Consider the following 19,240-nt stretch of genomic DNA (forward strand, 5'->3'; position numbering starts at 1 on the left):
CCTAAGTTCTTGTGCTTTGGAAAACTTTTTTTGTATTAAGAAAAATCTAGATTTTATTTCCTTGCAGTTCTTATATATCCAATAGGGTAATTGTTCTTTTTTTTTTTTTTTTTCTTTCTTTCCGTTTTTGGTTGCATGGTAGCTGTTACCTGTAACAAGATTACACACTTCTTGAGGATGGAGAGCATATTTTATACTTTGCAAAATTTTCATGTAGCTTCACACGTTTGTAATATGCTTTATGAAGCATATTGATGTATGTTGTAACAGCTTTATTTTTAAGTATTTATCCCAATCCTTTGAATTTAGTAGGGCAGATATGACCTTCATGTTATAGATGTTTGGCAGAGATGGGTGGTGGGGGTTGTCCACACATTAGAAAGTGTCAGGAATGATACACAAATCAGATCTTCCTGACTCCATATTTAGGGCTATTATCTCTTTTGGCACAGCTTTTCAGGATTGGGATTGGCAGATTCATTTTACACAGGGTTATTTTTAGCTGCTCAGGATTTTATGCAGATTTTTACAAAATCCCCCTTCCTCCATGTGGTTGTGGCCTCCACTCAACCAGGTACCCTTGTTCAGTGAACAACCTGCACAACTATACATGGCAGCCCAGTTCTTGCCCATATAATAACACTGGCTGTTGACAGTCCTGTCACTGGCAATAATGAAGAATGTTATTTAGGTGTTGAGATTTTCCTGAAAACAGTTAAACCCACTGAAGAGTTGAAAAAGTGTTGGTTGGGTTCAGTTGCTGCTTGTTTGTTAACCGTGACTCATTCCCCACAGGTGTTAGTCACTATACCACTGGCCTTACTGCAGAAAGGTGCCATTCAGTTTAATCCACCACTCTCGGAGAAGAAGATGAAGGCTATCAACAGCTTAGGTGCAGGAATCATTGAAAAGGTGACTGAAATTACTTTAGCTTCGGAACTAAAGAGATTGATGTCATATGATAGGAGTTTCTTCTCATATTGGGAAAAGTCTTGGGTAATTTTTGAATCCAAATAAAACCGAAAGATTTCCTTTTCATTTGAATAACTGTCCATGAAGAATACAAAAAGATATTATCAGAACAAAAGGAGAGCTGGCTGAGGCCTGTGAGTTTTGACTTGAGGACAGCGAATCTTGCTATTTAAAATTTGAATTTGGTATAAGCGATTCTTTTTTTCTTCCCCCCTGCTTTCCGTGTCTCCACTTCATTCATTGGTCACCATAAGGACAGAGTTTTACTTCCTCTGCTTTTAACATCTCCTTTAGCAGAATCTGTTAGTGCTCCACTAGATACCGGCAAAGTTATGAGGAGTAGGAATTTCACCTTATGGACAGAGCCTTCAAGACCAAGTCTCAGGCATGTTTTGCGTCTTCAGTTAGCTATAGGTAGTAAGTGGATCCTACTTTTTTACACGGGAGTGTGAGACCGACGGCATAAAAAGCAAGCTGGTCACAAACAGCAGAGGTGAGGAGAGTAGAAAGGGAGTATTTTGGGTTGTTCTTTCAGTAGTTGATTTAGAGCTTGTAGGTTGCTGCTTAGAAATTGCCTGGGCTTTTGATTTAAGAAACTTAACCGTCTTTCTCTTGGTCACTTTCCAGATTTCCTTGCAATTTCCTTACAGATTTTGGGACAATAAAGTCCAAGGGGCTGACTTTTTTGGTCACGTTCCTCCTAGTGCCAGCAAGCGAGGGCTCTTTGCTGTGTTCTATGACATGGATCCTCAGGTAAGGTCATTGGTGAAGTGTGGTTTGAGTTACCTTATTACAGTGTAGAATTTGGTTTGGGAATCACTCAAGAACCAGTGAAAATGGGGGAGACTCCTCATCTGTGTTTATTTCTGGAAGGAACTTGGACTGGAATGGTTTCCCTATAGGAAAGGAACTTGACATCCTCATGTATTCCTGAAGTACGAAATGTTGCTCCTTTGGAAATGAACTAGATGTTGTAGAAACTATGTTGTTTCAGGCTGATAGGGGAATTCCACTAAGGTAAACTTGGTGGCAGTACAGTAAATTAACAGTACTTGGAACTTGCTCTCTAAGGGGCCTCTAGTGAGCTACGGTGAAGGGTGGAACAAGATAGGGTCTAGGTGAGGGAGGGCCGTGTATCTCTAGATGTGAGAGGTGGGGGAGGGAAGAAGAAGAGGAGGGACATACTCAGGACTCACAAGCTGTGGTAACTCGCCCTGCTGGTAGTGTCCATGCCATGCAAGGGAATCCCCTCTGAGCTGCTATTTCCTTCTCTCTCTCATTTCTAGGAAACTTTGTATCAAAAGCTTTCACATGGAAACCAAAGGCAGAATTTCTTTACTGTTTGAGTAAAAAAAAATTTTTTTTCCACTCCTAATTTGTATTTTTTTTTAAATAATACCTTATTGTGTTTTTGGTGACAGTTTACACGGCAGATTAGGTTCCTATTTAACAGTTACTACACAAATTGTTCAGAGACATTGGTTACATTTTCTGCAGTGTTTTAACATTCTCATTAATTCCTTCCTGGGTGTTGTGCTTCAATAATCTGGTTTCCCTGTCCCTTTCATCTTTGTTTTAGAGTAACTGTTGACCATTTGGTTTCATATAGATGATTTTTTTTTAAAGGTGTGCAGTACTCACTGGTTATATTCTTTATTTTATGAGCAGATCTGTTATTTAGCTACAAGGTGCCCCCAGGAGATAGCTTCAGTTCAAGGTTTATGGAGTATCTCAAGGTGATAGTCTCGGGGAGTCCTTTAGTCTCAGTCTAGTAAGTCTGGTCTTTCTAAGAATTTGAGTTTTGTTCTGCATTTTTCTCCTCTCTGTCAGGATCCCTCTGTTGTGGCCCTGATCAGAATAGTCCTTAGTGTTCAGTCAATTTTTTCCTATTATTTGATTTGCATACTGCCCTTTCTAACCTCTTCCTGCTTCTAAAACAAACGCTTGTAAGTGCTAAGCTGAGGGAGTCCTTAATTGGATACTTACATTACTTCTTGAGTTTTGTCAGCATGGAACAAGAAAAGACATAGCTGAATAATGTAGTGTTTGTGAGGAAAACACACTGGCAATAGAAATGAGGAAAAGGGACAGTAGAAAACAATGAACTTTAATTTGTGAGAACGAGTTCTTTATCTGTTGTGTACCAAAAGGAACAAATGTATAATACTTTTCCCTTTTGTGGCTTCAGAAGAAGCACAGCGTGTTGATGTCGGTGATTGCTGGCGAGGCGGTAGCCTCTGTGAAGAGCCTAGATGACAAACAGATCCTGCAGCTGTGCATGGCTACCCTCCGGGAGCTGTTTAAAGAGCAGGTCAGAGGAATCCTTTTTGGCTGGAGAAAAAAAAAACGTGCTTGCTATCAGCTGAATGCGATCCCCAGAGAGGCCATGGAACCCAAAGCAAACCAGCATTACTGAGCATTAAGGGAATCAAGGCAATGGGTCACATTATTTTTTCTTCCGGCATTCCTGGGTGATGCAAACAGTTAATGCACTCGGCTGCTGACCAAACAGTTGGAGATTTGGGTCCACTCAGAGGTGTCTTGGAAGAAAGGCCTGGTGATCTACTTCCAAAAAATCAGCCTTTGAAAATCCTGTGGCGCATAGTTCTCTGAAACACATGGAGTCACCGGCTCAGTGAGCTGGTTTATGCTTTCTTTCAATATCGCACTTTCCATTTACGTGCCCCCTACCTCCTTTTACGCTATTGCCTTCCTTCTTTTTCTTCTCACACCACACATACCCTCTATCTTTCCTAAGGATGTGAAAGGCTCGGCATTTTAAAGATTCTATATTTTTGGAGCCCTAGCAAGCTTTGACTACAGCTATCTTTTTTTTTTTTTTTGAATTGTAAAAATATATATAATGTGATGGAAAAATCTAGGGCTGCATAAGGGTGATGGCTGAACAAGGTGATGACCACAATTATTGTCACTGAACTATACATGCAAAGATAGTTGAAATGGCAAGAATTACTATTTCCCACAGTAAAAAAAAACAAGGAAGCTAAAGTAAATATATACCCATACTCATTGTTGTTGATTCCAACTCATAGTGACCCTATAGGGCAGAGTAGAACTGCCCCAATAGGGCTTGCAAGGAGTGGCTGGTGGATTTGAACTGCCCTAGCAGCCGAGCTCTTAACCACTGTGCTACCAGGGCTCCAAAATAAATACATAGATAGGACAAAACATTTGCAATTTCAGCCTCCTTTATGTGTACAAGTGATGGTTAAACATGAAGGACATAATTATACTGAACTACGCACGCAAAGACTGTTGACATGGCAAATGTTTTGTTACTATTATATTTACCACAATTAAAAAAGGAAGCTAAAATAAAAAACATTTGCCATTTCATCAGGAATATCAGTCACACTTGCCATATTGTGCAACCATCACCATTATTTATTTCCACATTTTTTCATCACCCTTCATAGAGACTCAGTACCCCTTGAGTAATAATTCCTCATTTTCCCCACCCACCCGCCTCTCGTAACTACTAATAAACTTCCCTCTCTGGGTATTTGCCTATTCATATAAGTAGGATCATACAACATTTGCCCATTTGTGTCTGACTTATGTCACTCAGCATGTTTTCAAGGTTCATGCATGTCGTGTTTCAGGACTTCATTTCTCTTTATGGCTGAGTAATATTCCATTGTATGTACCACATTTTGTTTATCCATTCATTTGTTGATGAACACTTGGGTTGTTTCCATCTTTTTGGCTGTTGTGAATAGTGCTGTGATGATCACTGGTGTTTGTGTGTGTTTGTGTCTTGATTTCAAGCCTTTGGGGTATATACCTAGGAGTGGAATTGGCAGGTCATATGGTACACCTTTCCTTTTAAAGGGATATCATCCAGAATTTTCTTGTACCCCATATAATTCAGATGCTGTCTTTTCTGTTTTCTCCAAGGAGCTCAATGTACTTTATATTTGCCAATTTACTGAGCCTCACAGTTTCTGGAGGCATCTGTAAATGGCTGTGGCTTGTGTCTTTTTCCGATAAAGAGCAGAAGCAGAAAGAAATACAGTGGCTTCGAAGTCATGTACGTGAGAGAGAGAGGCATCCAGGGTGTGTTGATCATTGCACATGAGAGAGTCTAACCAGTGATGCGATTATGACTCACTGTAGTTTCTCATTTGGGATTTTTATTGAAAAGTTTGTTTTTAAGTTAGTTGTTTGGAACTTAGCACAGTTTCTATAAAAATGTTTTTCATGGTAGTGCTTGTCAGATGCCAGCCTACAAAAAATTATCTCAAACTTAGTAAGTTTGAAACATATCCTTGTATAGCTGTTTAAGGGAGAATCCTGCTGGGAATTCCAGCTGGTGATTTTAAGACCCTCAGCCATTGGTGGTGGCCCCTGGCAGTAAAAGGATGGGTCTCTGGCAGGATAAAGTGTAAAACAAAAATTCAGTTACTGTCAAGTCAGTTTTCAACTCAGGACAACCTAACGTGTGTCAGAGTAGAACTGTGCTCCACAGGGTGTTCAACGGGATGTTTTTTTTCACCAAGCCTTTCTTCGAAGGTGCCTCTGGGTAAACTCAAACCTCTAACCTTTCTGTTAACAGCCAGGCATTAACTGTTTGCACCACCCAGGGACACTGGATAAACAATGGAAATGACAGTGAGAGAGGTGTGTTGAGTGGGGGATAGGGGCTTAGCTACAGATGCGAGGCCTGGCTGGAGGAACATGCTGAGAATTTGTTTCCCAATGCTACATGAATTAACTCAATTTCTAAAGAAAGTGAGCAATTTACATTTATAATTTGACTTGCATCTTTTTTTTTTTTTTTTGCACTTTAGATAAAGGTTTACAGAACAAACTAGCTTCTCATTAAACAATTAGTACACATATTATTTTGTGACATTGGTTACCAACCCCACGACATGTCAACACTCTTCCCTTCTCGACCTTGAGTTCCCCATTACCAGCTTTCCTGTCCCCTCCTGCCTTCTAGACCTTGCCTCTAGGTTGGTGTGCCCCTTTAGTCTAATCTTTGGTTGAAGGGTGAACCTCAGATATGGGTTGCATCATTTCTAAGTCCCCTTTGAATCCTGTTTTACGATTCTTTTCTCTTTGACATAGGAAGTCCCAGATCCCACAAAGTGTTTTGTGACTCGGTGGAGTGCAGACCCATGGATCCAGATGGCATACAGTTTTGTGAAGACAGGTGGCAGTGGTGAGGCCTATGATATCATTGCCGAAGAAATACAAGGAACAATCTTTTTTGCTGGTGAGGTGTGTATCTTGATCCCAAACCCAACCTTTTTTTTTATGTATTTATTTTTATCTTGATTACTTTCTTTTAAAGTCATTTATGCCTACAGTTTAAAAACAAAGTCAAATACTTTTAAAAGTCATGTAGCAAAAAACAGTAGAAGCCTTCTCAATATCCTCCTCATACTCCCAGTTGTTGTTACTTGCCCTTGAATCGGTGCTGACTCATGGCAACCTTACACATTTAACAGAACAAAAGTTGCCAGGTCTGCACCATCTCCATGATCCTTGATATATTTGAGTCCATTGTTGTGGCAGAAACCCTCTCATGGAGGGTTTCCCTCATTTTCGTTGACCCTCTACTTCACCAAACATGATGTCCTTTTCTAGAGATTGGTCTTTCCTAATAATGTGTCCAAAGTAAGCAAGTTGAAGTCTTGTCATCCTTGCTACTAAGGAATCGAGGCAGCTATTTTTTTAACTCTTTTCAGCTGTTTCATCTGTAATTTACTTCATATTTTAAAATATTGTTTATATTGCTAACTTTTGATCTAACAGCTTTAGATATTATCTAATGACTTTCTGTGAGGTTAAATATTTAGCCTATTGAGTCTTTTCTTAGGCTGGGTTCTCTGGAGAAGCAAAACCAGTGAAATGTGTATATATAGAGAGAGAGAAAGAGCAAGGGAAGGAGTAAGGGAGAGGGGGGAGAGAGGAGGGAAGGAGTAAGGGAGGGAGGGAGAGAGAGATTTCTTTAAGATTTATCTCAAGGAAATGGCTTATGTAGTTGTAGAGGCTGGCACGTCCCAGGTCCGTGCGTGGGTCAGGCATCAGGCTAGAGGTTTCTCCTGACTCATAGCTGCAGGGGCTGACAAACCCAAGATCGGCAGGTCAGACGGCAGGCTCCTGGCTCATAGGCTACGTACGGAGGCTGACAAATCCCAAGATCAGTAGACAATACAGCAGGCTGCTGGCTCAAGTCCCGAGAACTGGAGGTCAGGTGATGACTAGCTGGATGCAGGATGCAGAGTAAGAAAGCGAGCTTTGCCAGAACATCCATGTATATATTGGATAGAGGCCACACCCCCAAGGAAACCCTTACAACTGATTGGCTGATCACATCAGATCACATCATGGAGAATGACTGGATCATTACAAAACTGCTAAACTACATCATTATATTACTGCCAAACCAGTGAGACTCATGGCCTGGCCAAGTTGACACAGAACCTCAACCATCATAAGTCTCTTTGTACCATCCTTTCAACATGAGTATTTCACAGTTTTAATTAAACTGTTACCAGTATTTATATTATGTGGCTATGGTTTTTTATGTAAATACTATTCAAGGTAAGCCAAGAAAGTATTCAGTGATTTCCTTCTCACACAGTTTTCTGTTTTCCTGGCAATCATAACCAATCCGTTGCTGTCAAGTCGATGCTAACTCATGGCAGTCCATGCATGTCAGAGTAGAACTGTGCTCTGTAGGGTTTTATTGGCCGATTTTTCAGAAGTAGATCACTAGGCCTTTCTTCCAAGGCACCTCTGGGTGGACTCAAACCTTTAGCCTTTCAGTTAGCAGCCAAGCACATTAACTGTTTGTACCAACCAGACACTCTGTTTGGCAATAGCCCCTTTTTTAATTTGTTGTTGTTGCTGTTAGTTGCCATCAAGTCAGTTCCAACTCATGGACACTGTTTGTACGGAGTAGAACTACACTACATAGGGTTTTCAGTGGCTGTGATCTTTCAGAAGTAGATTACCAGGTCTGTCTTCCGAGGCACCTCTGGGTGGGTTTGAGCCACCCGTCTTTCAGGTGGTAGTCTAGTGCTTAACCATTCGTGCCACCCATTTAAAAAAAGAAACCTGTTGCCATTGAATCAATTCCGACTCGTGGTGACCCTAAAGGACAGAGCAGAACTGCCCCATAGGGTTTCTAGGGAGCAGCTGGTGGGTTTGAACTGCCCACTTTTTGGTTAGCAGCCAAATCCACAGGGCCACCAAAGACTCCTTTTTTTTCATTGTTGTTGTTGGGTACTACTGAGTCGGTTCTGACTCATAGCTACTCGATGTGACAGAGCAGAACTGCCCCATAGGGCTTCCTAGGCTGTAATCTTTATGGGAGCAGATTGCTAGGTCTTTTTCCTGCAGAGCCACTGGGTAGGTTCAAACTGCCAATCTTTTGGTTAGCAGCCAAATGCGTAACCGTTGTGCTACCAAGACTCCTTCTCTTTTTCATTAGCTTGATTCTTTTTCTGTTCCTCCGCCACTCTTTGATCATCTCTAAGTGACAGCAGAATCTAAGAGCTGGTGTGATAGTCTCCTTTTTTGAAATCCACTATCCTGGAGCCCTCGTGTTTCTGCAACTGTCTGGCCTGACTGGTTCCTGAGCTGTCACCCTGGATCTTCTCTTGTGCAGTCTCCAGGGTTGGGGCTCACTCATTTCTTAGATCCTTCTTTCTTGATTGACTGCTGTTAAGAAGTGTTTTTACTATTCTGATTTCTGATCCTTTCTATGCCTTTTTCCATTCTACGTAATTCAGTACCTCAGGCCCTTCCTAGAATTTCCTTCCTTCTGATAATTTTCTCCTTACAGTTTTTATTCTTTATTTCTACATCTGCTACTACATATACTAGAGTTGGATTCGTCTGATTTTCTTTTTCTTACTATTGTTCATCTCTGTCTTTTTATTCTTTTGGAGAGATTGCTTTATCTTCCAACCCTTGTATTGACTTTTTAAAGTATGACTTTAACTTATGAGCATTTTCTTATTCTCAGAACATTCTTTCTTGATCACATCCCCTTGTCGCTTCATAATTTGTTTCTTAACTAAGCTGGGTAGTTAAAACTTGTGTTTCTGCTTCCTCCCTGCTGGTTTCCTTTGAGTTCCTGTTTTTGCTTGCTTTAACCTCAGCTCCTATCTGAGTCACAGCAGTGTCATGGTCTCTGCCATGGCTGAACCTGGTGTATCTTTGGAAAATCTGGTGGCATAGTGGTTAAGAGCTACGGCTATTGGCAGTTTGAATCCACCAGGCATTCCTTGGAAATCCTTTGGGGAAGTTCTGCTCTGTCCTATAGGGTCATTATGAGTCAGAATTGACTCGACAGCAACAGGTTTTGGGTTTTGTCTTAGCCTCCCAAATGTCCAAATGCCCGATCCTGGCTATCTGCTCAGATTTGAGTGGGGCATTTTAAACCAAAGCTCTTGCAAGCTTGTCACCTGGTGGGTTTCTCTGTGGAAGGACCATGCAGCAGGCCTCCTTTTTCAGAAGAGGATCCCGAAATATCAGCTCTACCTGTAGATGTTTTCCCAGGCTGTTTAGTTTCTCTGGTTTGGGTGGTCTAAGCCCAGCTCCTGGCTTTCTGGGAGCCTCACTGTCCATTGCGAAGACTTGCCTTAATCCCTGTCTTGCTTGGTGCTTCACCCCTGCTGTCAACCTCAAAGCTCCTGCAGGATGGCCTGGTTGCAGTGGGTGGGCGTGCAGGTGGGATGAAGGACCCACTCGCTCTTCAGTTTTAAACCTGTACTCAGTTTTCACCCTTTGCCAAACTTCTGCCTCTGTGATTCCTGATGCCTCCAATTGCTGAGATTTTTTTAGGATTCTTTAGGGAGAATTGGCTTTGTTCTTAAAGGAGCCCTGGTGACACAGTGGTTAAAGCTCTCAGCTGCTAAACGAAAGGTTGTCAGTTCAAACCCAGCAGCCACTCTGCAAGAGAAAAGATGTGGCAGTCTGCTTCCAGAAAGATTGTAGCCTTGGAAACCCCATGGGGCAGTTCTCCCCTGTCCTATAGGGCCACTATGAGTTGGAATTGACTCCATGGCAACAGATTAATGGGCTTGTTCTTTGTTATCAACTCATCTACCCTTCCCCCAAACACTTAGCAGAATGGAGGAAAGTGTAATCTAGTAAGTCACCACTCTTGCATCTGCTTTCAGACTTCGTATATTATAGTTTAGGGGAGACATTGGTGGTTCAGTGGTAGAATTCTCACCTTCCACGTGGGAGACCCAGGAATTGTCCTGGCCAGTGCACCCCATGCACTGACACCACTCGTCTGTCAGTGAAGGCTTGGATTTTACTATAAAGCAGAACAGGTTTCAGAGCTTCCAGACTAAGGCAGACTGGAAAGAAAGGCCTGGCGATCTGCAGCTGAACATCAGCCAGTAAAAACCTTATGGATCACAGCGGTCCAGTCCACAAGCAATCATAGGGATGGCACAGGATGGAGCAGCATTTTGTTCTGTTATGCATGGGGTTGCCACAAGTTGGGGGCTGATTCAATAGCAGCTACAAACAGCAACATATTATAGTTTGGGATTACATGTCTCCCAGGAGCTCTGTAGAAGCAGGTCACGATGGCCACATGCCAAGCAACAATTGTCTGTGTCCAAGAAGTGACCCCTTCCGGCTTATGTGCCTTAGGGTCATAAGCAGGGTTTAGAGCCTTTTGCTTTCCTTTGGAGCCCTAGTGGTGCAGTGGTTAAGAGCTACAGCTGCTAATCAGAAGGTCAGCAGTTTGAATCCACCAGCTGCTCTGTGAAAACCCTGTGGGACAGTTCTACTCTGTCCTATGGGGTCACTTTGAGTCAGAATCGACAGCAACCGGGTTTTTTTTTTTTTGCTGCTTTGATACAATGATACCTTCTTATTAAAATAAAATTTCTTTGAGGCTTCTGTCGCTGCCACTTTCTCCCCTTAGTAATCATCCCTGCTGATATCCTGTGAAGTCTTTGGCACTTGGATGTTTTTCCTTCCATCCCAGCCATCCGTGTCATGACTTCCCCTTCACACGGAATGTTACCTCTCACTGTGTTTTCTCAGACCTGTCAGCTCCACCGCAGCGACCCTTTCCCATAGCCACGTCTCAGACCTTGTCATCACCTCCTGCTTCCCCATCCAGTGGTTTATTCCATTCCTACTATTGCCATTCCTTGAAAGTGGTTCTTCCATCACTGACAGCCTTTTTACTTCCTCCCAACTTGGCAGCCCTCACCGTTTGTTCCTTCCCTTCTTGTTGAAATTAAGGTCTATGGTCTATCTTTTTTTTTAGTAACTCCTGTCCTCTACCATTTTGTTCCACTCATCTAGCAAAACTCCAATCCTGGATGAATTACGATTCACTTTTTGAGCTTGCCTCACCTATCACTAATTGTTAACTGCTAGATTACCTGTCTGATGGGAAGAACTGGGTCTCAGTCATTGTTTTTAACTCTGACACACTACCTGACATACGTAGATACTTAGTATTTTAATGTATGCCACACAGTACTTCACGGGAGTGATGAATAAATTGTAGAACGAATGAATTTGACAAAGCATGGTGAGATAACCAGAGAAGTTCAAGTGCTATGATGCATGAGTAAAGAAACCAAACCAGTTACCAACAAGTTGACTCCCAATTCAGGGAGACCCCGTAGAACTGGGCTCCATAGGGCTTTCAGTGGCTGATTTTTCAGAAGTAGCTCACCAGACTTTTCTGGATGGACCTGAATATCCAGCCTTCTGGTCAGCAGCTGAGTACGTTAACTGTTTGCACCATCCAGGGCTTCATGGTGTGTGAATAAAGTGTTAACACGAGTACACAGGCGTAGCGCCAACCTTTATCTCAGCAGGTCAGGGAAAGTAGTTTATTATCTGAATTCTTGTTATATGATCTCAAATTATGTAATTTTTTTTTTTTTTTTTTTACAGGCAACAAACAGGCACTTTCCACAAACTGTCACAGGGGCGTATCTGAGTGGTGTACGAGAAGCAAGCAAGATTGCAGCGTTTTAAATAGTTTGTCTGGACCCAGTTTTTTTCTGTCCCTGAATGGGGAAGTTTGAAACACATTATACCCCAGTTTAAGAAAAAAAAAAAAAAAGAGCCCTCTGGAAAACAAAATTGAAATGTTTTAAGGTGATATGATAATGTAAACACATTTCAGGCCGTTCTGAAAGCACTAGCCCCAAGAATCTTTACAAGCACTTCTATTTAATTGCATTTTCCACTTAACAGGTCCAACCAGTGCTAAAAGTCTTCTGGATTTCAGGAGAGTAAAGCAGAATATAACCTTAAATTAAGACCTTGGATGTGACTCTTCCGTGGTTGGAGGTTCTCTTGACATTTTGTTTGGCTACTCAGTTTTCACACATTGAGAAACCACGTCAAACAAGCAGGAATCATGAAGAAACCAGATAAAGCCATGTTTTTCTTCTGTGACAATTCATCAGTATCTTTACCAATGAGCCTTAAAGTTTTTATATAGCTCCAATATTGAGCTTTTACTTAAAATTTAGACAATTTTTTTTGATACAGTAGAAACTGCTTCAGTACAAAAGGTAAAATGAAGCTTCTAGACTATTTTCTATTGTACATATTTATTCCCACTGGGTGTTTAAAAGGAATTTAAATTCAGGTATCTTATGATAAAAGTTTAGATTTGTATATTCATTGGCCAAACAGCAAAATTTTCAATCCCTTAAACAGATGACGTATTGTATCATCAACAATGGGGTAGACAGTGTGGTCTTCATACTAAAGACGGATATGGCTATTTTTCATAAAGCCAAATTTGGGGGGGGGGTGCCACACTTTAAATATCCTTATCTTTTGGCAGCCACTAGCAAAAAAGATCTTGTAAATTTAACAAAAGCCCCTCCCAGCTTCCCCTTTTTAAAACAACAGATTCAATTTGTAGGAATGTTTTTTGCAGTTATGTTTACAGTATTCCATAGGCAGGTCCATGGGAAAACTGCAGAAAAATGTGAAATATCCTGGTAAATGATACATTTTATAAGCCATATCTTAAAAGCCTGAGAACATGGCAAACATTTACTTGTTCCTTTTATCACTCGTGACAAAACTGCTTAATATGTCATTTAAAATAAACATTAGTTTCAGGGTCTTTGGGATGGTTATTTTGCCAAGGAACTTCAGTTTACGGGTTAGAATTAAGTGCTTTTGTTAAAAAAGACATACCTTTGAGCAGTTCTTTCAGTTATATTGGTCTGCTGTATAAAGGGACTCAATTCTAAAACCACTTTTCAAAATATTAGGTTATTTTTAAAATTTAAAGTCAGTTTATAAGTAGAAATAGTATTTTATGCAAAGAATGTGGTAAACTTTAGGTAAGAGTTTAGATGTCCCCTTCTCCCCCACCAATTATGATACAAACAAAAGCAAACAACTAGCCTTACAGTAATTTCAAAGTTAACACAGGAAAACATTGATATTTAGGTTACTGATGAGACTCATTGGTACTGACTGGGAAGTATTCTGCTTTAAAGTATTGTGTATTAAAATGTTTAAAAGAAATAGCATGTGTTAAGTGATAAATGCAAAATATCATGTTACGCTTGAAATGGTTCACAGTAAATTATTACTTTAGTCTCTGGGCACTTAAACCTGTACTGTGCTACAGGCAAACTAGGGAAAAACCTACTTAAAGTATGGTAAATGTGTATTTAAAAAAAAAAAAAAAAAAAACCCAAAACCTCATTTCCTGTCTCAAGTGACATACTTTTGACACTTTGTTAAGGAACCTCGGTACTTTCCTTTTATTCTTGTTACTTTGAATATTGTTTTTCAGTGTTGCCTGAGGACTTTTTGTAACTGAGTGGCGGTGAACAAATTAATGTTTTAAATACAGAGCATGAATAACTGGTTGTGTAACACAGCTTAATAAAAACTAGACGTTTTTCAAATACATTTTGTATACTGTTGTAATGAACACACATTCTTATTAAATGAATGTATTATCACAAGAACTTAGATGCATACCAACTAAATCCTCTTCCCCCCTTCAAAGCCTAATTTCGTGGGCCAAAAGCATTCCTGCTCGTCATAGTGAATGGTCATAAACAACAAGGGCAACCTCAAATGGATAGCTTTGTGAAATCACTTCAAGTTTCCCTAACAATTTCTTTGAAATATATTTAGTCAAAGTAAAAACAATCAGTTACCACTGACAAGCACTCCAAATCATACAGGCTGCTCTTAGGCCAAAGCCATTTAAAAACTCATTCTGGAACTCTCACACACGAAAAAGGCCATATAAACCTGTAAGATGACCCCACCTGAAAAAATCAAAGACGAAAACATCATTGATTTATTATTTTTATTGACAAGGTTTATAGGAACAAATTAAATATTTAAAATCAAAGGCCAATTCTTAGGTCTCATTTACTTGCTTATTCCATTCATTTGTATTAACTATTTTTTTTATGCCTTTCCTTAATGTCTTTATTAAGAAACAAAAACCTGTGAAAAGTACCTGTTAACATTCAATATATAACATTTTTACATATTTCTGTTCTATGATCCAAAGCTATTTTTATCTTAAACACTCCACTGGTATATCAAAGGGCTAATTTATCATAAGGATGTTTTATTTTAAAATTCAGAGACAGATTAACAAACGAAGACAGTTTCAATATAAAAAATAATATTAGTCTAATTTAGGAGTGGTCCATATGTTGATCACCTAGAATCCTGATCGGCCAAAATTTAAAACCCAACAGTCCTGATTCCACAAATACAGCAAAATTTTTTAATGTGAAAATAAGTTTATTATCACTTTTGAGAAACATTTTGTCAGAGATATCCACTGAAGCCTACACATTATTTTCTTTTGGCAATATACCTGGTACTTTTATCATAATTATGAAGGTGGCCAGGGTTCCTGTAAATACCAGCATTTTATACAGGCAAAGCAGTTAATAAAAATCAGTTCATTTACTACAAGCCAAGTGTGCTTGTACTTAATCCCGCACTCTCCCGAAGTTTTTGAAGTTATTCTGTGTTGATATTGGTCTGTCCTTAATATAAAATGTTTCTATAGACGTCTTTGCAGAGATAGCACTAAAACTACCAATTGATGACACTTTGAAGGCAAAGCAGGAGAACAATCTGTTCCTCCTGCGTTGCCTTCACTGAATTTCGACTTTCACTGCTGTCATACCCATCTGGCTGAACACTGACATTTCATAGTTAATAAAGATCCCTACCTATGTGAGTTTAAAAATTGATCTGCACAAAAGAAATAAAAAAACTTTATATACATGTTTTTAAAAATACAAAAATAATATCTGTCACTTGTCATGCTGACAATTGGACATATATGTACACATGCAGGAGAAAAGCTGTGTAGCTTTTATGTTTTTAATACAATGAGAACACACTTTAGACTGACAAGAGATGTATATTCAAAATATTTCATCCACTAAATACTGTAACACTCGCTGCATGTATAGATGCCGGTAGTAATAACAGCTTTTGTTCTACTTGATTAAAAGTATTATGTCTTCAGCAAGCTAATATTAAGCACACTAAAAACCACAACAGTTCAAGAACCTATGACCTTATATAAAGAAACCCAAATGTACAAAATACAACTATAAAAGCAAGGGAACAACTGCTGCCATGCAAGATTTTAAACTAAACACTGCATAGAAATGCAATTTAAAACGGCAATGTCAAATTTACGTAACACTCAAGATCAAAAGGTCAGTGATAAGGTCTACCAACGCAATGGTTAACAAAGATTTAGAAAAGGAAATACATTCTCTTTGCTGGTATAAATCAGATCTTCAAATCCATGGGGCCAAGTCATCTGTCTCTAACTTCTATCTCAAGAAATCAGCTATAATGAAAGAGAAACATTATTTTCTCGTATCGGACATACAATATTAAAAAAACATAAATCAGAAAACTTACTCCAGTTTTTTAACTTGCACTTTACTATTTAGAAGTCTTCGTGGTGCAACAGTGAAGCACTCAGCTGTGAACCAAAAGGCTGTCAGTTTGCCCACCCAGTGGCTCTGTGGGAGACAGACCTGGCAATTTGCTCCTGTGAAGATCACAGTCTAGAAATCCTATTGGGCAGTTCTACTCTGTCACATGGGGTCGTTATGGGTTGAAATCAACTCCTGGCACCTAACAACAGTTTACTACTGTGACCTGTGGGAAATCAGCTGGAATATAAAACTAGCTACTGTTCTTCCTCCACCTTGGACTGGAGGACAGGAGCTTGTTCTAAACCGGGTTTGTGAGCTCCTTTGCAAGGCCAGGCTACACATGATACTGGACTCAGATCTTAATCTGAGTTCAGATTTTGTCAGTAACTGTTCAGACTTTATTTTTTAAGCTCTAAGACAGGAATGAAAAAAAAGATCAATCCCTACCTACTTTAAAGGAATTTGAGGATCAAATGTGATAGTGACAGGAATACTTTGAAAAATATGCAGTGTTTAATAGGGTTGCAATGAGTCGGAAACCACGCAATGATGGGTTTGGTTTTTTGTTTTTTAATATACATGATTTTTTTTTTTTGTCTTTTATGTCCAAATGATCAAACTTGGAAAAGATGGAAATATTTACCTCTTTAACAGTTGTCTTTATGAACTCCTTTCTTTCAGTTAAATCATAAGCAGGATAATTTTCATACACCTATAGTGAAAGGGGGAAAAAAAAAAACAATGTTAAAAGTAGATTTTAAAAAACCCAATAGTATTCTCTATCTTTGGATAGAAAAAAGTTCACACTAAAAATCAGCTGCCTATATGCCTGATTACACTCTGGTGCACCATATAGAAGTGGACTACAAACAAGTAGTTTTAGTAATACTGTGCACAGAGCAGAACACAAACATTCCAGTGCTTTATACACAGGTAGTTTTGGCTGAACTCACTGTAAATATGGGCGAGGAAAAATATTCAGATAGGTCTTAGTTGTGGGGGTTAAGTTCTTTATATTAGCAAGTTATCTGACAGGTATTTTTTAGGAATATCCTCTTCTTTGTTACATTCAACACTCTACTTATGGTTCTTCAACTTGAACTCCAATAACTTCAGCCTCCACTCACTGCACAATCCCCTTCCCAAAGCTACATCACTAAGATCCAGGTGGTCTCCGGTCCTTCACTTTTAAAATCTTACTCTCTAAATACCTCTCTTTTGTCAACTTTCTAAGTCCCATTCTATCTGCTGCTTGACTCCACAAAGGCTTCCAGTTGTAGCCCTCCCATGAATGTGCCCACAGTCTATTAGAAAGCACCCTGCTGGCTCGTTCCTACCCTCTCATTCAGGGTCAGCAAACTTTTTATGTAAATGGCCAATTAGTAAATATTTTCAACATTGTGGGCCACTCTTTTTCTGTCATAATTATTCAACTCTGCCATTGTAGTGGGAAAGCCACCATACCCATTGCTGTAGAGTCGATTCCGTCTCATAGAAACCCTGTAGGACAGAGCACAACTGCCCCATACGGTTTCCACGGCTGTAAATCTTATGGAAGCAGACTGCCACATCTTTCTCCTACAGAGCAGCTGGTGGGTTTGAATCACTGGCCTTTCGGTTAGCAGCCAAGCTCTTAACCACTGCGCCACCAGGGCTCCAAAGCCACCATTCAAAAAAAAAAAAAAAAAGCCCCTTGTCGTTGATTCCAACTCATGTAAGCCCACTGCAGTCAAGTCGATTCCGGCTCATAGCAATCCTACAGGACAGAGTAGAACTGCCCCCACAGTTTCCAAGGAGTGCCTGGTGGATTCAAACAGCTGATCTTTTGGTTAGCAGCCATAGCTCCTGACCACTACAACACCAATGCTTCCCCAACTCACATCACATCACATAGACGTACTTAAATGAGTGGGTGTGGCTATTACAATAAAACTCTAAAAACAAGTGGTGGGATGGATTTGGCCCTCAGGCAGTAATTTGCCAGCCCCTACAATCATTTCAATTACTCTAATTTTTTGCCTCCTGTTCTTTCCTTGCAAAACTCCAACCCTGAACAGCTCTAACTAGCAACTTTTCTGTGGTTAAGCTATCAATTCTGTGGTTACGAATATCAATTGCTGTTGGAAAATACAACCACTTTGGAAAGTTTGGTCCTATTTTAAGTTCAAAAGGTTGGAGTTTCAGATCACCCAGAGGTGCCTCGAAAGAAAAGGTCTAGAGATCTACTTCCCCAAGAATCAGCATTTGGAAACCTTATGGAGCACGTTCTACTCTGAAACACATGGGGTCACCAGGAGTCAGTCAACTCAATGGTGGCTGTTAGAGAAAAAAAACACTTCCCCGGACCACCTTATCTACATTCCTAGCTTCAACTTTCAGCAATACCTTAGTCTTGGTTTCTCTCCTGAACTGATGAATTACAACATTCACAAATTGTCTCTCTTTGATGTTCTAAGCACTCCAACTCAAGATGTGTAGAATGAAACTCACTTTTTCCTCAGAAAGTATTCCTTCTCTTCTATTCTCTATTATGACTGATGCTACTCATGCCATTACACCTATAAGGAAACTACCTTTGATCAGGTTCTCTTGATTTCTAGCTTGGATTATGTCAACCCTATTAAGTTATGGCACCAATTATGGTATAAGCTATGTCTCCTGACTCTCACCCTTCTATAATCCTTTTTTTTTTTTTTAATTTTTATTGTGCTTTAAGTGAAACTTTACAAATCAAGTCAGGCTCTCATAGAAAAATTTATACACACCTTGCTATATACTCCTAATTGCTCTCCCCTTAATGACACAGCACACTCCTTCCCTCTGCTCTCTCTTTTCGTGTCCATTCCGCCAGCTTCTGACCCCCTCTACCCTCTCATCCCCCCTCCAGATAGGAGATGCCAACATAGTCTCGTGTCTACTTGATCCAAGAAGCTCATTCTTCACCAGCATCTTTTTTCTATCCCAGGTCCAGTCCAATCCCTGTCTGAAGAGTTGGCTTTGGGAATGGTTCCTGTCCTGAGCTAACAGAAGGTCTGGAGCCATAACCACTGGGGTCCTTCTGGTCTCAATCAGACCACTAAGTCTGGTCTTTTTACGAGAATTTGGGGTCTGCATCCCACTGCTCTCCTGCGCCCTCAGGGGTTCTCTTTTGTGTTCCCTGTCAGGCCAGTCATCGGTTGTAGCCAGGTACCACCTAGCTCTTCTGGTCTCAGGCTGATGCAGTCTCTGATTTATGTGGCCCTTTCTGTCTCCTGGGCTCATAATTACCTTGTGTCTTTGGTCTTCTTCATTCTCCTTTGCTCCAGGTGGGTTGAGACCAATTG

General features: G+C 40.2%; 2 protein-coding genes across 9 annotated transcripts in view; one reads left to right on the forward strand and one right to left on the reverse strand.

The window, feature by feature from the left end:
- The window catches only part of KDM1B (lysine demethylase 1B), a 58,489-nt gene extending 44,601 nt beyond the window's left edge, over positions 1-13,888 (forward strand). For 5 of the 6 annotated variants that reach the window (XM_064281171.1, XM_064281192.1, XM_003416453.4 and 2 more), the window contains 5 exons: positions 796-912; positions 1,600-1,725; positions 3,161-3,283; positions 6,067-6,219; positions 11,893-13,888. In XM_064281171.1, the coding sequence (XP_064137241.1) occupies positions 796-912; positions 1,600-1,725; positions 3,161-3,283; positions 6,067-6,219; positions 11,893-11,976 (603 nt within the window). In that variant the 3' untranslated portion in view covers positions 11,977-13,888. The remainder of the gene's footprint in view (positions 1-795; positions 913-1,599; positions 1,726-3,160; positions 3,284-6,066; positions 6,220-11,892) is intronic. The other variant, XM_023555767.2, reaches the window with a different exon arrangement.
- A 397-nt stretch (positions 13,889-14,285) lies between these two features.
- The window catches only part of DEK (DEK proto-oncogene), a 32,883-nt gene continuing 27,928 nt past the window's right edge, over positions 14,286-19,240 (reverse strand). For all 3 annotated transcript variants that reach the window (XR_010321280.1, XM_064281206.1, XM_064281196.1), the window contains 2 exons: positions 16,561-16,629; positions 14,286-15,823 (listed from right to left, as the gene is read on the reverse strand). Coding sequence is in view for 2 of the 3 variants with exons in the window: in XM_064281206.1 (XP_064137276.1) it covers positions 15,812-15,823; positions 16,561-16,629 (81 nt within the window). In the remaining variant the exon portion in view is untranslated. The remainder of the gene's footprint in view (positions 15,824-16,560; positions 16,630-19,240) is intronic.

The sequence above is a fragment of the Loxodonta africana genome, chromosome 1 (assembly GCF_030014295.1).
Source record: "Loxodonta africana isolate mLoxAfr1 chromosome 1, mLoxAfr1.hap2, whole genome shotgun sequence".
NCBI lineage: Eukaryota > Metazoa > Chordata > Mammalia > Proboscidea > Elephantidae > Loxodonta > Loxodonta africana.